At 40.0% G+C, this 20,803-nt stretch overlaps 2 protein-coding genes across 3 annotated transcripts; both read left to right on the top strand.

The window, feature by feature from the left end:
• The first annotated feature begins 553 nt into the window (after window positions 1-553).
• On the top strand, window positions 554-4,049 carry LOC141007121 (UDP-glucuronosyltransferase 1-2-like). Its single transcript, XM_073479459.1, has 4 exons — window positions 554-882; window positions 1,159-1,457; window positions 1,570-2,283; window positions 2,962-4,049. Exons 1-4 carry the CDS (start codon window positions 879-881, stop codon window positions 3,544-3,546), a joined length of 1,602 nt encoding a protein of 533 aa, XP_073335560.1. The 5' UTR covers window positions 554-878; the 3' UTR covers window positions 3,547-4,049.
• Window positions 4,050-6,427: 2,378 nt separating this feature from the next.
• Window positions 6,428-9,369, top strand: LOC141007120 (UDP-glucuronosyltransferase 2C1-like). 2 transcript variants are annotated; one of them, XM_073479458.1, is made up of 4 exons: window positions 6,428-6,449; window positions 6,589-6,887; window positions 6,974-7,687; window positions 8,366-9,369. In XM_073479458.1, exons 1-4 carry the CDS (start codon window positions 6,446-6,448, stop codon window positions 8,948-8,950), a joined length of 1,602 nt encoding a protein of 533 aa, XP_073335559.1. In that variant the 5' UTR covers window positions 6,428-6,445; the 3' UTR covers window positions 8,951-9,369. The 2 variants fall into 2 exon arrangements, with proteins under 2 accessions (XP_073335559.1, XP_073335558.1); XM_073479457.1 differs by lacking the exon at window positions 6,428-6,449 and having other exon boundaries at window positions 6,540-6,887.
• Window positions 9,370-20,803: the final 11,434 nt, after the last annotated feature.

Genomic DNA, 20,803 nt, shown 5'->3' with positions numbered 1-20,803 from the left:
CCTTACATGACCCACTCTACAGATCTCATGATAGAGGTCACAGGTTCTTCTGAAGCAAATATTGTTGTGCACTCCCAGATACTACCAGCAGTTTAACAACAACACTCCAGCACAAACTGGACTGGTGGTGACTGTTTACAAATGCACCCCAAGTACTTTTACTTTTAGATGTTAATTACATCTACTGGTAATACTGGAGGAATGCAGGAATTTTACTTCTAATATAGTATTTACACAGTGAGGTATTAGGATTGAGTAAAGGGTATGAACACTTTCTCCACTACTGATATGAGGGCCTCCAGGTCATATAAGTTCAGTTCTGGGACCTTTATCTGGGAGTTTAACTAAATAAGCCTCCACATCAAAAACCTGGAGAAAATAACTACATGATGTGCTAAAAATATGATAACTTATACGTGTACTGTATCCAGGAAAACCATTCATAATTCTCAAGGTATTGCACTTAAAGAATTATGCACAAAACTTTAGTGGATTTATATTGCACAACCCACTCTAATAATCTTATGAAAGAGGTCACAGGTTCTTCTGATGCAAGCATTGTTCTTGGCTGACAGAGAGAAACACATTCACAAACCAGACTGTGCTCCTGAATACTACCAGCAGCACGACTAACTCAGCAAAAGCAAGAAAATAAAACTATTGTGACACGAAAAGAAATACATAATGACATGTTTATTATTTGCAGAACATTCATGGCTGCAACATAACTTCATGTGACACGTGTCACATGTAACTGATTTACCTGTGAAAGGACGCGATCACCTCTGAGCCTGGAGTTTGAACTCAAATATGGAAGGAATCCTTTAGATGGATCGTCAGTCTGCAGTCAATCAGGAGTATTATTTGCACCGCTGAGCATGGGTAAGTGAATTTTAGGAACATTGTCCTGTTGTGGCCAGTATCATACTGTATTTTCTTATCAGTGTGTAGAATTGTCCATGAGTTAAACTATAAATAAATATAGATGCAGATTCTCCGACACACGTTTGCTTTAAAAGCAGAAACTGTGTCATTAAAATGCCTGATACAAATCCATAAACTTGTTAAGCACATTTACGAGATGATTTGCTGACCTTAAGTTATCATCATGTTAAGTTATCTTGATGTTATTATCTCTCTCTCTCTCTTACATTTTAGGAACTATGCCATTGCATCGTGTGTGTGGAATATTTGTTTTCCTCAGTGCATGTCTTATTTCCTTCACACCACCTTGTGATGGAGGAAACATTCTGGTGTTCCCAGTGGACGGCAGCCACTGGGTCAATATGAAGATCCTGCTGGAAGAGCTTCATGCCAGGGGACACAGCATCACTGTGATAAGAGCCTCCACCAGCTGGTACATCCCAGAAAAGTCTCCTCTCTACACATCCCTTACTTTAGAAATGAATGAAGGTTTTGAGGACTTTTTTGAAGTGTACCTGCAGGAGCATATGAGGGTAGGTCATTTTGGATTATGTATCAGGCCACATTTGGGTCATTTAGTCATTCACATATGTTCTGTGATATGATATCACTTTTTCACCACATTTTTTCTAACCATTTTTTCAGGCGCAGAGAGAAGGGGCCTCAGCACTTACTTTCTTCAAACTCACCAAGGACTTCCTTTCTATGATTTCTACAGCCCATTCACTGTGGGCTGATAGCCTGGTTCAACTGTTCAATGACGAACAGACAATCAAAAGCTTAATGGATTCCCAATATGATCTTGTTCTGACCGACCCGGCCATAGCGCCAGGGGTTGTACTAGCCAAGTATCTCAAACTGCCCATAGTGCTCAACGTTCGCTGGATCACCAGCGGAGATGGCCACTTTGCGATAGCTCCCTCACCACTGTCTTACATCCCAGTTCCAGGATCGGGCTTAACAGACAAGATGAATTTCATCCAGAGGGTCAAGAACATGCTTTTCTACAGTATTATAGTGTTCCAGCAGAAATTCATGGTGGGGCCAAGCTATGATGGCATCTGTAATAAATATATCGAGGGTGGATGTGACATCATGTCGCTTCTACAGGAAGCAGACATCTGGCTGTTCAGGTCTGATTTTGTGTTTGATTTCCCTCGCCCCACGATGCCAAACGTCATCTATATAGGAGGGTTCCAGTGCAAACCAGCCCAACCTCTGCCAGCAGACCTGGAGGACTTTGTTCAGAGTGCTGGGGAGCACGGAGTGATCATCATGACTCTGGGAACTTTGGTTAACGCTTTGCCCAAAGTGGTTGCAGACGAAATTGCCAGCATCTTTGCCAAGATGCCTCAGAAGGTAACTCATGCTTTGTGATATAGTTTTGCAATGACAGGAAATGTTAAAACGGCTGAATGGTGAAGTTCAAAATTCTAGCAGAGTCTTACAGATATTCATGCAGGAATTAATCCATCACTAATTACAAGTGTTGTAGCCAGGACTACCTAAACTGAGACCAAGTCATGACCAAGATCTGAGTGTATCGAGACAAGACTTTAAGGGGTTGAGACAAAGATGAAACCGGTATCGGGTGGGGGTGGGGATGTGGATGGAGGGGGTAACAAAAATGACCAAAATGCATCCTTCTTGTTATCCTGCCATCCCTCTCCATTCCCCGAAGGTCAGTAATAGGCAGATGGCTGTCCGGGGTGGACACAGATGCCATCATATCCGGACCCAGACCTGTAACATTAAGTTAAGAGTATTCTGTGCCAGTGAGGGAGACAAGGCCGAGTAAAAATATGGTCAATCCAGAGATGAGATCAAGACCTTCGAGTCCAGTTTCAAGACCAAGACTGATCTCGACTACAACAGGCAACAACATTAAATATAGAATAAACATAAGCAGTATTAAAGTTTAAACAGACAAATTGATGAAAGACAAATTAACAAATCATTCCTTTAATGCATACATCTACTGAAAAAGGGATTCATAGCCCTGTTAATTCACATTGATTCTTTTCATTTTCCCATTAGGTGATTTGGAGGCACAAAGGAGAGCGTCCCTCTACTTTGGGCAACAACACCCTGATAGTGGACTGGATGCCACAGAAGGACCTCCTGGGCCACCCACAGACCAAAGTCTTTGTCGCTCACGGTGGGACCAATGGAGTCCAGGAGGCCATTTTCTACGGGGTCCCTGTGCTCGGCATACCCTTGTTTTTTGACCAGTATGACAACCTTCTCCGTCTGCAGGAGAGAGGAGCTGCGAAGATCATTCAGCTCGGTGACGTTAACGGCCGCAGTTTTGAGCAAGGTATCAACGAAGTGCTCCATCAGGACAGCTACAGACAGAACATGCAAAGACTGTCACGTTTGCACAGAGATCAGCCAATGGCACCCATGGACCATGCCATCTTCTGGGTGGAATATGTGATGCGCCATAAAGGGGCTCCTCACCTGCGTACAGAGGCCTATAAGATGGCCTGGTACTCATACTACTGTTTGGATGTACTGCTTCTATTACTGACTGCAGCGACTGTACTGCTGCTCTCTACTTTGGCCATGTTCAGGTTCCTGTGCTGCAGAAGTAGAAGAAAGACCAAAACCAAACAACACTGAGGTTAAATTTGTTTAGAAATCAGCTGCAATGAGTTCTATAAAGCATTGTGTTTGGACAAAAACATACATCTTAATGTATCTCATTTGTATCTCTGTTATTTATGAAGTAAAGTGACAGTCAGTCAATTGATTTTAGTTATATTGAATATATATATTGTGAAATAATTTAGCTCCCTTTCTGTTAAAATCAATTGTAAAATGTATTTTGACAGTTTAAGATTTCAGTTTTAAGACACTCACAAATCATTGGTGATAGTCTGATCTTCTGGTCAACATGATTCTGTAATTTCACATCCACTGTAATGATAAAGCATGGAGCCGTTGTCTGACTGCTCGATCCATTTCCATTGTAACAATATCTTGACCACCTTTAATCTTGATGGTGTTTGGCAACGTAATGTCCAGACAATCAACAAATGTTCTCAATTCTGTGACATATTTGCCACCATTTCATGACATTTTTGATTTAAGCAACCATAAATAAAAAATGTATTTAAAAGGAATTGCTATTGTTTCTTCTCACTCACACAATAGTGGATATTCTGCATGAAAATCTTCCTAACTACAGTAACTCACTTGAGAAACACAATAATTGATCTTGCCATCTATAATTTCTACCGTCAATTCACAAATATCTTGGACACACTACACACTACCAGCCGAAACCACTTGTGGTTGTCAAGCAAAACCAGTTTGCAGTGTAACAGTCTTGATCTTTAATCTTGATGGTGTTTTGTGGAAACCAATTCAGAGGTTACAAAACTAATAAAGTCCAGATAATTATAAGATTCTGAATTCTGTGACATATTTGCCATCATTTCATTTAATATTTCATCAAAGCAAACATAAATTAAATTTTATATATCTATATATATATTTAATTCCTCTCTCTCTTTCTGAACTACGGCTAAGAAACTAAACTAAGAATAATAAAAAAATAATCATTAGCTGGAACCCAATAGGAGATGGTAAAAACTTGAGCTCCACCTCAACCAATCAGCATCAGTGTTGATAAAGTAATTATATAATATACAACAGTATAAGACTCACAGGGGGCATTGGTATTTTGTGCGATTTGGCGCATCACACCGTTTCAGAGTGCAACATAGCTGTCATAAACACAGATTTCAGGTTTGTGTAATAATTTGTGAGATGTTATGTAACGTGCTAACTACAAAAGAATTCAGCATGTCATAACAATGTTCAGCTTGAAAACTTAAAGTAAACATGCATGCTCAGGCATTTTTGCCATGTGGCAGTCGACTTTTGCACAAGCAGTGCATACCAAGGACGTTATAATTATACCTGGACACAGCCTTGGAGGAGAAGTCCCATTCATTTCAATGAAGGCTGCTCAGTGGCGCGTGAAGCCAAAATGACTTGACTGTCTTCCGCATAAATTCTGCATTGTGTGGCCCAGAGGAGCGTGCGCACTAGAGACTTTGGCCGACCAAGCTGGCTAACTTCTGGTTTAGCGCCCTGCTAACTTGAATGGGGATAAAATAATTTAAGCGTGCGGCTGAAAAATATGTATCCACCGTTTTACAGACACTTCTTTCACAATGTTAGCTTATGGTAAAAAGTCTTTTTGGGCCCCAGTGCATCACGTGACGTTGTAGTTACATGGTTTGGCCACTAAGAATGTTGGCTTCAAAGCCTGGCGCTCTTCCTGGGGTCTTGTTGCATATAACTCAGAAAGGTAATGCCAAGCTAACATAACAGTAACGCCTGGCTTAGATGCTACTGGCTAAATCTCTGTTAGGATGGGCTGACTTGGCTTATGATAAAAAAAGTTGACAACTTTGCTAACACAGCCAAAAATCAAGCTAGTGCGACAACACAATACATGTCTTAGCAAGCCAGTTAATAGTACTTACTAGTCAAACAGCAACAGGACCAGCTCAGCAACTGAAAGCCAGTCTTAGATTTACTCTTTACTGGACTCAACCACTCTTTTTCTCAGCTTCCTCCGTCAATGTCCTCTTTGGTCTCTTCACCTCTGTCATGATGCCCTGCACCTAAAACCCCGGCGGTGCTCTGAGCAGAGTGAGCTACCAGGGCTTACTACGTCGCAGTTATAGATTGCTTTCAGGACACTCCGTAAATGACAGTGTTCAGGAAGAGCAGCCGCAGGACGTTTGATGGAAAACCAGAAGACATTTTCTCCATAATATAAGATCCAGTTACAACGAAATCAGAGACAGTTGGTGCTGTGTGGAATGTACTGCCGTAAAGCACTGCAGTCCTTCCTGCTCACCGGAGATATATACATCCACCCTATTACCAGTCAGTGTACCATCAAAATGATTTTGAAGCTGTTACTAGTTAAAATTTTTAATATTGATTAATCACCAGCAACATTAGCCAGTAAGGCCATATTTACCCCAAATTTGAGCATTTTATCGGTAACGTTAGCTCATCACATTAACATTTCAACACAACACATCAATGTTGAACTCAACTAACTTCACTGAGTTTAATTCTGACACCTGCAACCTAAGTTCAGCTGGAAGTTATTTTTGACATCAGCTGTGGTAAAACCAACCTCCCGGTCAAAAACCTGATGAAAATGATCTTACGAAAGAGGTCACAGGTTCTTCTGATGCAAGCCTTGCAGAGAGGGAAACACATTCACATAGCTACTCTGCATCTCCAGATACTACCAGCAGTCTAATAAGAACACAAAATAAATCAATACAATTATCATGACAAAGCAGAAATAGTTAATTATTAGCAACACATTCATGTAAGTGTCATGGCCTCCAGTGACCAGTATCTCATGTAACTCATTTACCCAGAGAAGGGCAGATCATCTCTGAACCTGGAGTTTGAACTCAAATATCTTTTAGATGGATTGTCAGTTTTCCAGCAGGTGGGATTACTATTGCCACTCCTGAGCATGGGTAAGTAATTTTAAGAGCGTTACAATTTTGTGGCTGGTTTTATACTACATTTCTTATCAGTGATGGAAATTTTATCAGCACATTTCATCTCTCATGAGATTTCTCATGTTATTATCTCTCTCTCTCTCTTACATTTTAGGAACTATGCCATTGCATCGTGCATGTGGAATATTTGTTTTCCTCAGTGCATGTCTGATTTCCTTCACACCACCTTGTGATGGAGGAAACATTCTGGTGTTCCCACTGGACGGCAGCCACTGGGTCAATATGAAGATCCTGCTGGAAGAGCTTCATGCCAGGGGACACAGCATCACTGTGATAAGAGCCTCCACCAGCTGGTACATCCCAGAAAAGTCTCCTCTCTACACATCCCTTACCTTCGAAGTGAGTGAAGGTTTTGAGGACGTTTTTGAAGCGTACCTGCAGGAGCAAATGAGGGTAGGTCATTTTGGATTATGTACTGGGCCACATTTAGGTCATTTAGTCATTCATTTGCTAAGACAACGTTTTCCTTAATTTTTCAGGCGCAGAGAGAGGGGGCCTCAGCACTTACTTTCTTCAAACTCACCAAGTACTTCCTTTCTATGATTTCTAAGATTCATTCAATGTGGTCTGATGCTGTGATTCAACTCTTAGATGATGAAAAGACCATAAAGAGCTTGATGGATTCCCAATATGATCTTGTTCTCACTGACCCAGGCATAGCACAAGGGGTTGTAATAGCCAAGTATCTCAAGATGCCCATAGTGCTCAACGTTCGCTGGATCACCAGCGGAGATGGCCACTTTGCGATAGCTCCCTCACCACTGTCTTACATCCCAGTTCCAGGATCGGGCTTAACAGACAAGATGAATTTCATCCAGAGGGTCAAGAACATGCTTTTCTACAGTATTATAGTGTTCCAGCAGAAATTCGTGGTGGGGCCAAGCTATGATGCCCTGTGTGATAAATATATTGAGGGTGGATGTGACATCATGTCGCTTCTACAGGAAGCAGACATCTGGCTGTTCAGGTCTGATTTTGTGTTTGATTTCCCTCGGCCCACGATGCCAAACGTCATCTACATAGGAGGGTTTCAGTGCAAACCAGCCCAACCTCTGCCAGCAGACCTGGAGGACTTTGTTCAGAGTGCTGGGGAGCACGGAGTGATCATCATGACTCTGGGAACTTTAGTTGATGCTTTACCCAAAGAGATTGCAGATGAAATTGCTAGCATCTTTGCCAAGATGCCTCAGAAGGTAACTCAGTGACATAGTTTTTGCAATGACAAGACTTTTTAAGAAGAGTAAATGGTGTACCCAATCGTCATAGTAAATGTTGGCAATGTACGTTTATGCAAACCATGGATATGTTGAAACTTTACGATTCTTTATGTTGAGACCTTACATTTCTTTTGGTCCAGTTTTCAATTTTATGTTGTGACAACACTGTAACAATGTTTGTTTTATGTTAAGGCTGGGCCACACAGTCTGTGTGAGCAGCGTGTCTCAAGCAGCACATCGTCTAGAGATCCAAAGTCCTGACTATATTTTCTGGATCACTTGCGTAGTTCTCAGAACAAAAACGATCTGTGGGCAGTCATATCAACATTATACCTTTGCTTTTAGCTTGTAGCTTTTCACTACAGTTTTAATATCTGTAGAATGTGTTAGACATTATTAATCATTGTGAAAATGTTGATATGATTCGTACAAACTTGAATGTATCTGTGGTTTGCAGAAATGTAAAATGCATTCTTTAGTAGTGCAAATAGTGGACTGCACGTAAACTTGCTTTCATTATAAAGTGCATTATTACTATTATTATAAGTTTACTGTTGTGTGGTAAGTGGCGACAGGCTGCAGCAATGGCAGCGTCATCATCTGCTGGCGAATAGATACACAGTAAATTTGCAATTTTGTTCATTTTCCCATTAGGTGATTTGGAGGCACAAAGGAGAGCGTCCCTCTACTTTGGGCAACAACACCCTGATAGTGGACTGGATGCCACAGAAGGACCTCCTGGGCCACCCACAGACCAAAGTCTTTGTCGCTCACGGTGGGACCAATGGAGTCCAGGAAGCCATTTACTACGGGGTCCCTGTGCTCGGCATACCCTTGTTTTTTGACCAGTATGACAACCTTCTCCGTCTGCAGGAGAGAGGAGCTGCGAAGATCATTCAGCTCGGTGACGTTAACGGCCGCAGTTTTGAGCAAGGTATCAACGAAGTGCTCCATCAGGACAGCTACAGACAGAACATGCAAAGACTGTCACGTTTGCACAGAGATCAGCCAATGGCACCCATGGACCAGGCCATCTTCTGGGTGGAATATGTGATGCGCCATAAAGGGGCTCCTCACCTGCGTACAGAGGCCTATAAGATGGCCTGGTACTCATACTACTGTTTGGATGTACTGCTTCTATTACTGACTGCAGCAACTGTACTGCTGCTCTCTACTTTGGCCATGTTCAGGTTCCTGTGCTGCAGAAATAGAAGAAAGACCAAAACCAAACAACACTGAGGTCAAATTTGTTTAGACATAAACTACATTAAGTTCTGTAAAGCACTGTATTGAGACAAAAACATAGATCTTAATGTATCTCATTTGGTATCCCTGTTATTAATGAAAAGACAAAACAGTCAATTGATTTAGCCATATTAAACATAGATATTGTAAAAGTAATATAGCCCCTTTTCGGTTTTAGTTTCAGATGTATTTGGACAATTTTGAAGATTAAATATGAAGGAATTTTACATTAAAAAGTCCAAAAAACATGTAGACCATTGTTATATAGTTTGTTGAGATGTGTTCAAAATCAGAGAAAGGCCCAAGTTTACTCAAGGTAACACAGGTTTTATTTGGTCACCCACTGGTACTTCTGTGATGGGGAAACCGGCGAACGAGACTAAAACTAAAATGAATAAAACTTTAAAACATTACCTCGTCTGTGAACAATTGTGCCCAAGTCAGGTCAGATAGATTTTAATCAGCAGTGGTGGCTGTACCATGATGCATTCACCACAAGCAGGCGATCAATTATGTATTCGGATTACTCACACTGTTTATCCACCCCAAACAGGCAGATTACATTACTGTGCGTTAGTCGCAAACAAACGTTAGTGAGCAAATACATGCACCATTTGAGCACTCACCAGACACCACGGTTCTCTCTCTTGTGTTCCCCTCTTCTCTCTGTAATGTTAAATTCATTAAGTAAAGTACATTTCCCCTCCAGCTCCAGTTGGCAGTCAACATTACAGTACATAAACACGCAACAATGGAGGTCACCACTGCATATCGCTGCCACATTCAGGGTGATACTTTTTAATCCCAAAAGTAAAAAAATATCCCTGAGCTTTGCTACCATCAGTAAACGGCTCCAGAGCTCTGCCTCTGAGCAACGGTTCCACCCGACCATCCACACAACGCTCCACAGTTGTCTTTTACTTTGTTTTGATACAGAGCCCCCTAGTGGTGGACGTTACATATTGCACATTTAAGATTTCATTTGTAAAATACCCACACATAATTTGTGATAGTCTGATCTTCTGGTAAACATGATTCTGTACGTTCACAGTCACTGTGATAATAAAGTATGGAGCCGTTGGCTCACAGCCCAGAAACTGAGCCATTTCTAATATAAAAAAAACAACCTGAGCTCTTTTCATCTTGAAGGTTTTTTTTGCTTAAAGCCAATTCAGATGTAACAAAACGGAAAAAGTTCAGATAATCAACATACTGTATGTTCTAAATTCTATTACTTATTTCCCTCAATTTTATTTAATTTTGATTCAAACGAACTTCTATAAATCTTTATCTAAAAGAAATTACCTTTGTTTTCTATCACTCTATATTATGGACGTAAATCCTTATAACGCACAGAACACAATACTGTAACTTGGTGCTTGCTGTCTGTAACTTTATCTCTGTTTCACAGATGTCTTGGCCTCATGCTCACATTCCAGCAGAAGCCCTTGTCAAATCCAAGGGTTGTAAAAGTAGTGCCCACCAGAGGACAAATCATACTGTAGTTTATTATCTATTCATGGAGATTTGATAATATTAAGAAACTAAAAACACTCTGGGAAACATATGTAGCAGGGATAGGTACAATAATGTGTTATTGTACGCACTTTATGTACAACAATGCAGTGTTTTCCTTGAGATAAACTTGAAGATTGACCATGTCCTGCTTGTTATTTTTTGTATTTATATCAATCCATATAAATGACATCATCTTCTAAACTAAAATCAATGCCAGTTAGAAGACAAACCTCAAAATGACTATGGAAAATCCTATAATTTTAGATAATAGATCACATTAAAACCATTTATCTTTCCTAAACAGTCAAGAAACAGATGTATGAAACAATCTGTGGCTAGAAAGAAAAGCTCTTTCTTTGATAAAGCATAAACTCATATGGTTTTGATTTACAAGATGAGTAAGGTTGTCTTAAATCCGACTACAAGCTAAATTACATTTCACTTACCATTCGTCGATGCGCCGCTTGAGACTTCTCAGCTTACTGATGAGGAAAGCAAATCTGTGACAATATTCCAAGTTACGGAGGGAGCGAGGTGATTTATGAGGCCCGGAAAAAATTAAGTTTAACATTTGAAACAAAAGAAGGACAATGAAAGCAGCAGGAGAGAGAAGAATTACGTATGTGTGTTGGTGTAATTACTGATAATTGCTAAAAACATTTTACCATATTTGGGCATTTTCTTACAAATAAAATGTGTTTTTGCTTCAATTATTGCCTTTAATGAGGGTGTGCTAACCATTCCATCGTTCAGTGTTTTGCTCACTGCAGTTCCTCTGTACAGATTTTGGGCTGTGTTGTAGATGGTGGAGGTAGATATGGGTCGAGGTAGGGACATGATTGGGTAACCTACAGACTACCGGTGTGGTAGGAAAAAACACACACATGTTTTTTTTGATTAAATGACAACGGAGCACACCGAGGATGTAGACAGTGGAGGGATGGATTGAGATGCAGAAGTAGTTTTAAGAGCTTTCATGGACGTTTATATTCTTTACTTTCCTCTGTAACTCATCACCATTATAATCCATTGTGACCAACATGAATTCAAGTTGACCACATCTGCTAATCTCTGACCCGAAAGAGTGTTTGGTACTCAGTTATGGTAAATTTGAAGTGGCCACGGTGATTTGAAAAAGGGTGAATGAGTTACAATTGAAGCTGAATGAGCCTTTATTGGTGTAAATTGCATTTTAATGATGTGGTGAAACAAGCCAAACCATTAAATGTTAATCAATCAGTTTTATTTAAACAAATACAAATCTAATTTGAATTGGACCAACAACATACCCAAGTAGACATTAATAGGCTTATTTTGTCTCACTGTTGAAATGCAGTTGTTGAATGCCTTTAGTGTATTGTGGAAACATTCCAGTTTTCCCTTTTCAAGTCAGGTACAGCACTTCCAAACTCTGTTTTATTGCAAAACTGTGTCCTGGCAGGTGAGCTGCATTGTCTTTATCATCTTAGAATAATAAACTCTAAAGGTCAAGGACAAAAGCTTGAAGTCAACATTTACTGCAACCCTATTCCCTGTGTGAAAATCCGTGTAGTTCTGAGTCTCACAACTTTTACGTGTCGCTCACCACATTATTTTTGCCCCGAGGGATCGCCTTGACTAGTCCAGACATGGGGTCAGACACCTTAACATCTGCTGCAGGAACAGCCAACAAGCACACATAAAGCAGGTGCTGTGCACGTCTCTGTCTCGTTCCTGGTATCAGCAACTGTAACAGAGAGCACGTGGCCTTCCTCCCTTTGTTTGATCCCTCCCTGGATCTGTTTTCAACTTTCCTGTCCTTCTCCCTCACACTCTGATTTTGCCCACCCTGTTTCCTTGGAAAATCCTTCCTGTGATCATTGTTGGCACAGGATGATGTCAGTGTGCATGTTCTGTGTTAGACACTAGTCAAGGCTGGGCTGTGAAAACAGGGAAACTTTGAGTGTCAGTGTACCTTCACCAATGAGTAGAATCTACACAATAATGGATAAATCCATTATAATGAAAGGATGAGAAAAACAATACAATGAAAGGTGCAGAAAAGTCTTTTTTAACATACATCACCTTTGGAAATGTACTTGCTGCTTACAACTGGATTTTCTGAATATGGAAACAGAGAATTACAGCAGATGTTTGACCTAAAAAGACTGCCTTCATTTGCTCATATTCTGGTCTGTATCAAACCTCAGATCTTTCAGAGTGAAAAACACTTGGGCCTAGACTGACACATTTATTTATTGAACCCACCCTAATGAGCTGTCCTGAAAATAATTTTCAATGTTAAGAAACCAAATTATTTGACTTGGCAGCATGTGTTACTACAATTCTAGAGATCACTTAGACGGAAATGAGAAAAACTCAAATGTTCATAAATCAGCAGATACTACGCAAACACTAGACTCTAATGCTGAAGTATGGCAAATCAAGCTTGTGTTTTTGTGTCTTTCCTCAAGCAACAAGTATGGACTTATGCACTTCTCCCAAAGGGCATATGCAAGGCATGACATCATTCTCTCCACAGACACACAGATCACATTAATTGCTCTCCCTATGGAGGAACTACTGGCCAGAAGCACAAATTCACTCAATCTGCACAGCAAATTCTGCTCTGCTTCGGCTGGGCGTTTGCATGTGTTGCTGTCTGTTGAGTCTTGGAAATTGCAGTCATACTGCAGCGATGTGAAATTCTTCCAGACCACATTAGCCAAGATCTGTTGGATCATATGGCTAAAACATGGTGGCACCCGCAGTGTTTGTGACTTTTTTCCAAATCTACTTGTGTCCTCGTCTTTCTTGTCTTCAGAGATTACAGCTACATGTTTGTTTTCAGCAGCACATTTATAATAATGAAATATTACACTGAAGATATATATATATATATTTTTTTTTTCAAATTCAATTCAGAGGGGGCTTTATTGGCATGAAAGTTTAACAACAATTTTGCCAAAGCATATGTCCAAACACTTGGACAGAACACAACAAATAACAACACAAACAGAGATATATGTTGTGATATTAAAGGAAACATATTGTGCTCATTTTCAGGTTTATCATTTTATTTTGGGTCACTACTAGAATAGCTTTACATGCTGTAATGCTCAAAACACATCCGTTTTCTCGTACAGTCCAGTCCTGCAGCACTGTAACCCCCTTCTGTCTGAAACACTCTGTTTTAGCTCCTGTCTCTTTAAGGTCCCCACTTCCGAAATACGCCGTCTCCTCTGATTGGTCAGCTTGCACATGCCTGAGCCAGCACCACCAACAGAAACAGAGCAGCTGTGCTTAATCAATTCTCCTGTGCCAAACCAGCAGCTAGGCATAAATTATGTAAATGTGTGACTGTGACATAGTGTGACGTCACAAAGTCACAAGATAAAGCAAGACTACTGATGAGGTGTTTCAGGAGCAGTGTTTTCTGTGGGAGAGAGGAGCTTCTGTTTGTGTGGATTTTGACCTTTTAAGCTATCAAGATCTTTTACATGTACAAGAATATATAGAAAACACTGAAGGAAAGGAACAACTGAGAAAACATACTAAGTCTCCTTTAGGACAGTGATTAAGTGTAAGGCAAAAAAGGGTCTAAAATATAAATACAATACAGCATGTGGGCACAGGGCATTCAATAAAAATGATATTTTGTATTCTCTCACAGATAAAATTGAGTTGATAGTGCAACATCGTGAAAACAGTTAACAGATGTTACATTCCTGAATGGATTTCGCGATCTGAGCCCTGTTTTTTTTTTTTTTTTTTCCTGTTTTCAATCATTCAGTAAATGTACATACAGCTATCACTCCCTATCATTCTCAGGCAAGTTCCTGATTTTAAAGGAGTGTCATTTTCTATGATTTCTTTGAGGATTTATGGATGCAGTGTATTTGCGATGTACCAATCTTTGCCCTCTCATTGAACATCAATTCCTTATGAATTTTTCAGTTTCTCTATAAATCTGAATTTAGTTTTAGACTATTATTCTGCTGCATGTTGAGACATTGTGTTATCATGTCAATACAGAATTTGACTTGCATGTGCATGTTAATATACATTTTGTCTGAACATGAGGATTAAAACATAGATTTTTTGGATCCTGTTGTCTCTGGTTTGTTATTAAGGAACAAATTATGAATTCCTCAGTACATCGATAATGAAGTGAATCCTGGATGGCACTTACCACTCGACTCTGCAGAGAATATCATCAGCCTCCATGAATTTCAGATCCATCGCTGTGGTCAGCTGGTTTTAATTTAGAGTTGGAGGACAGACACCAGAGCTGTCTGGCACTGAGCTTGTAGGGGAAGAGCGGGGTAAGCATTTGGGTCGAACCCTGGGAGGGAATACAGTGCAGTTTCAGAAGAGTTACATTTGTCCAAACTGTAATCAGCGAGGGAAGTATAGGTGGAGTACTGGAATCACTTACTGTATATTCATCAAGCACACAGTTTTAGACACACTTAAACATCTGAAAAAGAATGACAACCTACGGATCAACTGATTGACATAAATGTGACATAGACAAACACATGCAACCATGTAATCCAAGTTTTACTCAAGGAGAAGTCTCACTCTGAAACTTCACCTGAGGTCAGCTGTTACAGGAAGAAGGCGGTTGAAAAGACAGAGTAATTCTGAGTTTACCTGAAGGAAGTGCCAGCAACAATTTATTTCCAAAGTCACGGCTGAATAACTGATTTTGATGATGTAGATGAGGCAACAACTTTAACAAGCCAGAGCAAGACTTCTCCGTGAGAGGATCTTATTATTTAACAAAAAGGTCTATCGCCAGAGGAATCATTTCCTTAATGTTGTCAGAGACTTCGAATAACAACCTCAGCCTGCCAATGGCAAAAACAAGCATGTTTAGTGGATATAACTTTGATGGTTGCAGTTGCCCCAAAGGATTACCTTGCAGCCATTGCAGCAGTGCTGCGGCTGCCAGCTGAGGCTATCTACTGGAACAGTTCTAAATCCTTTGGTAAATGTGAATCATTTACACAACAAAACATGTAAACATGGGGTCCAGGGTTTAAAAAGACCAGAATTCCCCTTTAATTTAGCACATGTGCCAAACATGATGTAATATTTCAAATCAAGTGTTAAAAAACTGTTTTATTGGGTGGTGGATTGTTAAAAAACAAAACAAAACAAAACAAAACACTACAGAGGAAAACAATTTGCACCACATGGAGCAGCAAAAACTGGTCTTATTTTCCAACAAACATGGGCTCAATTATGTTGAAAAGTTAATGTTCAATTATAAGGGCTTCTCCTGCAGGCTGACAGGTACATGATTATTACAAGCAATTCACACACCATTTGAGAGCTGATTTCTCTTCTTTGTATGTTCAGCTCTTGTACTCTCACTATAAATCTGTGGAGGGCTGTGACTTCATACTTGGCCAACTGTCGTTTTTGGAACATGGTGGCAAGATCTAAATCATATCCAAGATTCTGGATCGAATTGGGTTTGGTGAGATTCATCCAACAGTTTTTTTTTTATTTGCTCATGACTGAGAGAAACAATAGGACCATACTGAACCAAGTGTGTGTGTTTGGAGAGGTTGGGAGGGCATTGATTTCAACACTTTGGCTCGTGAAGTGAGGACTGGAACACTGTTAATGTGATTTTGGTATAACACTGATGGGTGGAATGACTAACCTACTGTTTACTCAATATTTATCTTTTGTATTATATACAATATTTAAATATTTCTTCTGACATTTCAGTAGAAGATGTAATAGATATAAAGAATAAAGGTCAAATACCAAATAATGACAGCTACTGTCGACACAGCTGGTCAGCCCTTAGATTTATGGGCACTGACAGCCAGGTGTTTTTTGGCAGCCATAAATTGTTGTGTCATGTTATCAACATTAATATGAACTCAGCTCTTACACATCATAGCATCAATAAAGTGTCGTAGTGAGGTTTGACTTTTATTAGCTGCACTGCAGAGAACTAGAAGTAGTTAGCCCAGGTGGTAAAAATGGCACAGAGGATTCTGGAAACCTGGACACAGTGTATGCTGGCCATCTACACAAGAAGGCTAGCAATGTCAGTAGGGACCCATACCACCCAGGTCACAGTCTGTTTGTCTCCTTGCCAACACGGAAGAGCTATAGAGCCATCAAAGCCCGAAGTAACAGACTGAAGTACAGCTTCTTCCCCGGAGCTATAGCCTCCATCACCTCCCACGCTCCTTTAGCTGTTGAGGACTGAAGAATGTATTGTATTGTTTTTATCTTGTTGTCTATTCCTGCTGGTCTCTGATGGTTAACTTAATATAATTTTGTTGTATGCCTACAATGACAAATAAAGCGTCTTATCTATTTTTATTTTGGGGCTCTGAGCAGTTGCCAGGCAAGTTAAAGTATCTGGCCATTAAATAGTTTGGCACAAAACAACAATTTTCTAAAGTTTTGGTTTTGATAAGATTTAAAGAAATAAGATGAAAAAAAAGTGTTAAGTAGTGAACTTTAGGCAGATTTTGTTACCCGTAGACAGAGCCAGGCATTATCAGGCTTTTCCACTTTTTGTAATAAGCTAAACTAATAGAAGTTGGGTACACTATATTGATAAATTAACAGACTGTAACGGAGGGAAGACAGAAGTATGGTATCAATGTTCTCATCGATCTAACTCTGCCAGTACATTTGTCAAAGTGTTGAACTATTCCCAACTGAATAATGGCTCAGATAACACAATACAAATGTGATGTTGGACTTGAATCAGTGTTATATTGAATCCAGCAACATGGCTGACTGTTTCTGGATCAAATGATCCACCCAACAATGCAGATGACTTGTGTCTTAAAGAAATTTAGCTTTTTGCTGTTTTATTTATGGTGTTAGATTTTAATGAAGCTCAATTAAGTAACAGTAATGGTGAAAATATGTAATATATAATTATATATAATTTATCCTTTTTTTTGGAGAAAGATTTCCAGCAGCTGTACCACATTATCATCTGCATACGACTTAACACTGCAACATGAACGTAGAACAAAAATAAGTATCAAGTAGGATGAAATTAACTTCTGCTATTAATTGATGCTAGAGTATTTTTTTTAGATTCTCTTTTGTATATATGATCTTTTTTTTAATGGCTATGCTGCAGTAGTAAAACTGTCAGCCTTGCATAGACACTAGCGGGTCATGCCCAGAGGTCTGCAGAGGGTCTATGTCTAATGTTTGCTTAAAAATGGGTTGATGCTGTATGTAATTGATTCAAATGGTTCGACTCCATTTCTTTAATGTCACAACCCACACGTTGGCTAACAAAATAAGGGAGTCCGAAAGTGCAAATAAGAGCCAATGAAATATTACAAATGTAATCATCTGACCAAAAAATGAAGTGAGAGGGCTTGTTTTTTACTTGACCGCATCTGTGTGCTGAAACGTTGCATGCTTACATGCATCTGTCAGTGATGAAGCTTAAATCTAAAATGTGTTGACCAGTTAGCAGCATGTCAGTATTATTATTTTCTAGCATTATATGTGTTAAGGTGATTTTGTGTATGCTATACCTCAAAATTAAACATGGAAGTATCGTTATTGTTTTACCATTTGTCTGATTCTACTTCTAGAAGTACTGTGTTTCTTGACAGTGATGATAATGTGATTTGCAATTTCCTTTTGGCAAAGAAGAGGAAAAAATCCAGACATTCAGTCAGTCATACAGTCAGAAGACTCTGTGGTGGATTTGATTGAAGACTTAACTGTGAGTGATTATCTGATCATGTTGGGTCATGCTCATGATCTCATGATAATATGATCCACGGTTGGGTCCAAAAGAAATGAGGCACAGTAGTATCCTTTCACGGCTTCCAAATTGTTGGATGTGTGCCCCTGGTGTGTGTCACTCAAATTTTCAGAAACCATGTTGGAGATGTTTAACAGGCTGGACACACTGGATGTGTGTGCAGCGTAGCTGCATGGCATTACCTCTCGTTTTTCATTTCGGCATCCATGTTAACAGGTTAGACCGTTTACACTGGATGCACTTCTCACACAAGTGTCAAGCGAGGCTGCTGCTTTGCTTGATCTAGAGATTCGGAGTCTCACCTATTTCTACCATGACACGTGTGCAGTTCTCAGCAAAAAACGACCTGTAGACAGTCATATGGACATCATATCAGCATTTTACTGCAGTTTTAATGTCTGTATGTGTAGAATATGTCACAGACATGAGGAGAGTACACACAACAAGTGAGGAGCAGCTTCTTTCCTATGCAATCTCTTTCTTACACTTTCATTTTCTCTGCCTCGCCCCCCATTGTTTCCCCTCAAGCTTTCTCGCTCTTTCAGCGGGGTAAAGGTAAAATCACGTCATCATATTTATCGATAATTATCAAAGGCAAACTCCATGTAAACGGATAGGGCAGGCAGGAGCCGCAATGCTGCAGCAATGCAGCTGCCATGCAGTCTATGTGAACACAAACGCATGAGTGAGCAGCAGCAACTCAGTTACACAGCCGCCATGCAGTACGCGGTGAAATAAACATTCAGCGTTCAAGCAACAGCTCTGGTGAACATTGCTGCAGTCAGAATGCCAATTGCTTGCTCTCTCAGACTTGCAACTTCTGTGGTATTGTGTTGCACAATAAAACTGTGCATCTTTGAGGGGCCTTTTATTGTGACCAGTTCAAAGCACACCTGTGCACTAATCATGCTGTCAGGGGGACAATGGAGTGGTCACTGACACGGATTTTAACAGATTTCTGCTCAAAATTTGAGAGGAATAATAATAATAATAATGATCTAACTTTGCATTTAAAAGTCTTAAATCTTTTTACTTGAACTTGTGGGAAAACAAGTGTTGCGTGAGTGTAATTTCAAGCGAGTGTTCCAGGGGCGCACACTCCAGCATGTCTGTGTGAGCTCCTATACCCTTTGCTGCATGAACACAGCTCAGAAGCTAACATACAATCTTTTCCTCACCTTGTTATCAGCAATCTGTGACATTCAGCGTGCACTCCTTGTACAAACTTTAACTCCCCTCTGCTGCCGTCATCTCCCCTGTGCTGCCGCTGCCTGGATGCCGGACGAGCTGCCATGGATCATTTAAAAAATGTTGCAACAGGGCAACATTACCAGAATTATTTCATAATTTCTAGCTCATGGTCCCATGTTCGTTTTCTTCTTGGAAGGAAAATATGATATACTGCAGGAAAATATGACTCCAAAAGAAGCACACTCCAAAAGAAGCACACACAGTTACACGAAGCACATAGTGCATCGTGTAACTGTTATGTAATACCTCAAATATTGCATGGTTTTGTTTATGTTGTTTATATTCTGATCATGCAGACAGTCTTTGATCAGGAGATACAAAAGGCAAATGGACAGCTTTTAAGGAAATTCCTACTTTTGTCAGATCAAGTTCATGAGATTCATATGGCAGATGAGCTATGTGAGGACAAAGCAAGTGTAAATGTAAACCCTACACTACTCTGCTTGAGACACCCTCATGTTGTACATATGTGGTGATATTCTTAAAGGTGTGTGTAATAGAGGGAGGTCAGTGTTGATTAATTAGTAGCAAAATGATCTGAAAGAGAAAAGGAATAAACAAAAATATACTGCAATGTTTTTGTGGTTTGTGTATGTGTGTGTTAGACTCATAGTGTGGCCTTGGGTGTTAATGCATGTACATTAGTCAGAAAAACATGACCATAAATGGAAGCTAGTATACACTTAAAGAGGTCATATTATACTATGTAACAGGTGTTATATAAATATATATAGTTATATATATATATATATATTATAAAATATACACACTCCAGTCAGTCAGCATACAGTTGCTACTGCTGTAGTGGCATTATTTTAGATCACACTACCTTGCTCGGCATGACCCGCCCTACGCTGTCTCTGGTTGGCTACATCCTGCCCGTTGAGTAATGCGCATGTGCAACTCTCACCAAAGATTGAACAGAAGTGTGATGTCTCACTCTGTAGCTAAAACAGAGCGTTCAAGACACAGTGTGTAAAGGGATGCTGCAGCAACAGCAACTGAATAGACTGTGGACTGTTACGCTTTGTATAGGTGTTATCGATAACATTCATTCAGGTCACAGCATCGCTGTTGTTCAAATCATCTGCCCCCTCAACTGGTTGCCAGTGTTTTGCACTACCAAATATTGCTAATGTTGGCTAGCTAACGTTAACATTTCTACCACTGGCTAATGCTGGCTAACCTTAATATCCCCAACGCTAGCTAGCTTAGGGCAGTACAGTATATGCTGGGTGCATACTGTAGAACTCGTCCCTTTTTTTCCCCCATAAACTGGCAACAACCAAGACTATTGATGCTGACGAAAACACACATAC

The sequence above is a fragment of the Pagrus major genome, chromosome 13, assembly GCF_040436345.1.
Source record: "Pagrus major chromosome 13, Pma_NU_1.0".
Taxonomy (NCBI): Eukaryota; Metazoa; Chordata; class Actinopteri; order Spariformes; family Sparidae; genus Pagrus; species Pagrus major.
The sequence above is the reverse complement of the archived record's forward strand: the minus strand, read 5'-3'. Positions and strand labels throughout refer to the sequence as shown.

What these genes read in the sequence shown, in the direction of transcription:
- LOC141007121 (XM_073479459.1), top strand. An exon ending in ACCTGCAGGAGCATATGAGG is followed by an intron (nt 1,458 to 1,569) that starts GTAGGTCATTTT and finishes CCATTTTTTCAG; the next exon opens with GCGCAGAGAGAAGGGGCCTC. An exon ending in TTGCCAAGATGCCTCAGAAG is followed by an intron (nt 2,284 to 2,961) that starts GTAACTCATGCT and finishes TTTTCCCATTAG; the next exon opens with GTGATTTGGAGGCACAAAGG.
- LOC141007120 (XM_073479457.1), top strand. Translation starts at nt 6,543, where the DNA reads ATGAGATTTCTCATGTTATTATCTCTCTCTCTCTCTTACATTTTAGGA. An exon ending in ACCTGCAGGAGCAAATGAGG is followed by an intron (nt 6,888 to 6,973) that starts GTAGGTCATTTT and finishes TTAATTTTTCAG; the next exon opens with GCGCAGAGAGAGGGGGCCTC. An exon ending in TTGCCAAGATGCCTCAGAAG is followed by an intron (nt 7,688 to 8,365) that starts GTAACTCAGTGA and finishes TTTTCCCATTAG; the next exon opens with GTGATTTGGAGGCACAAAGG.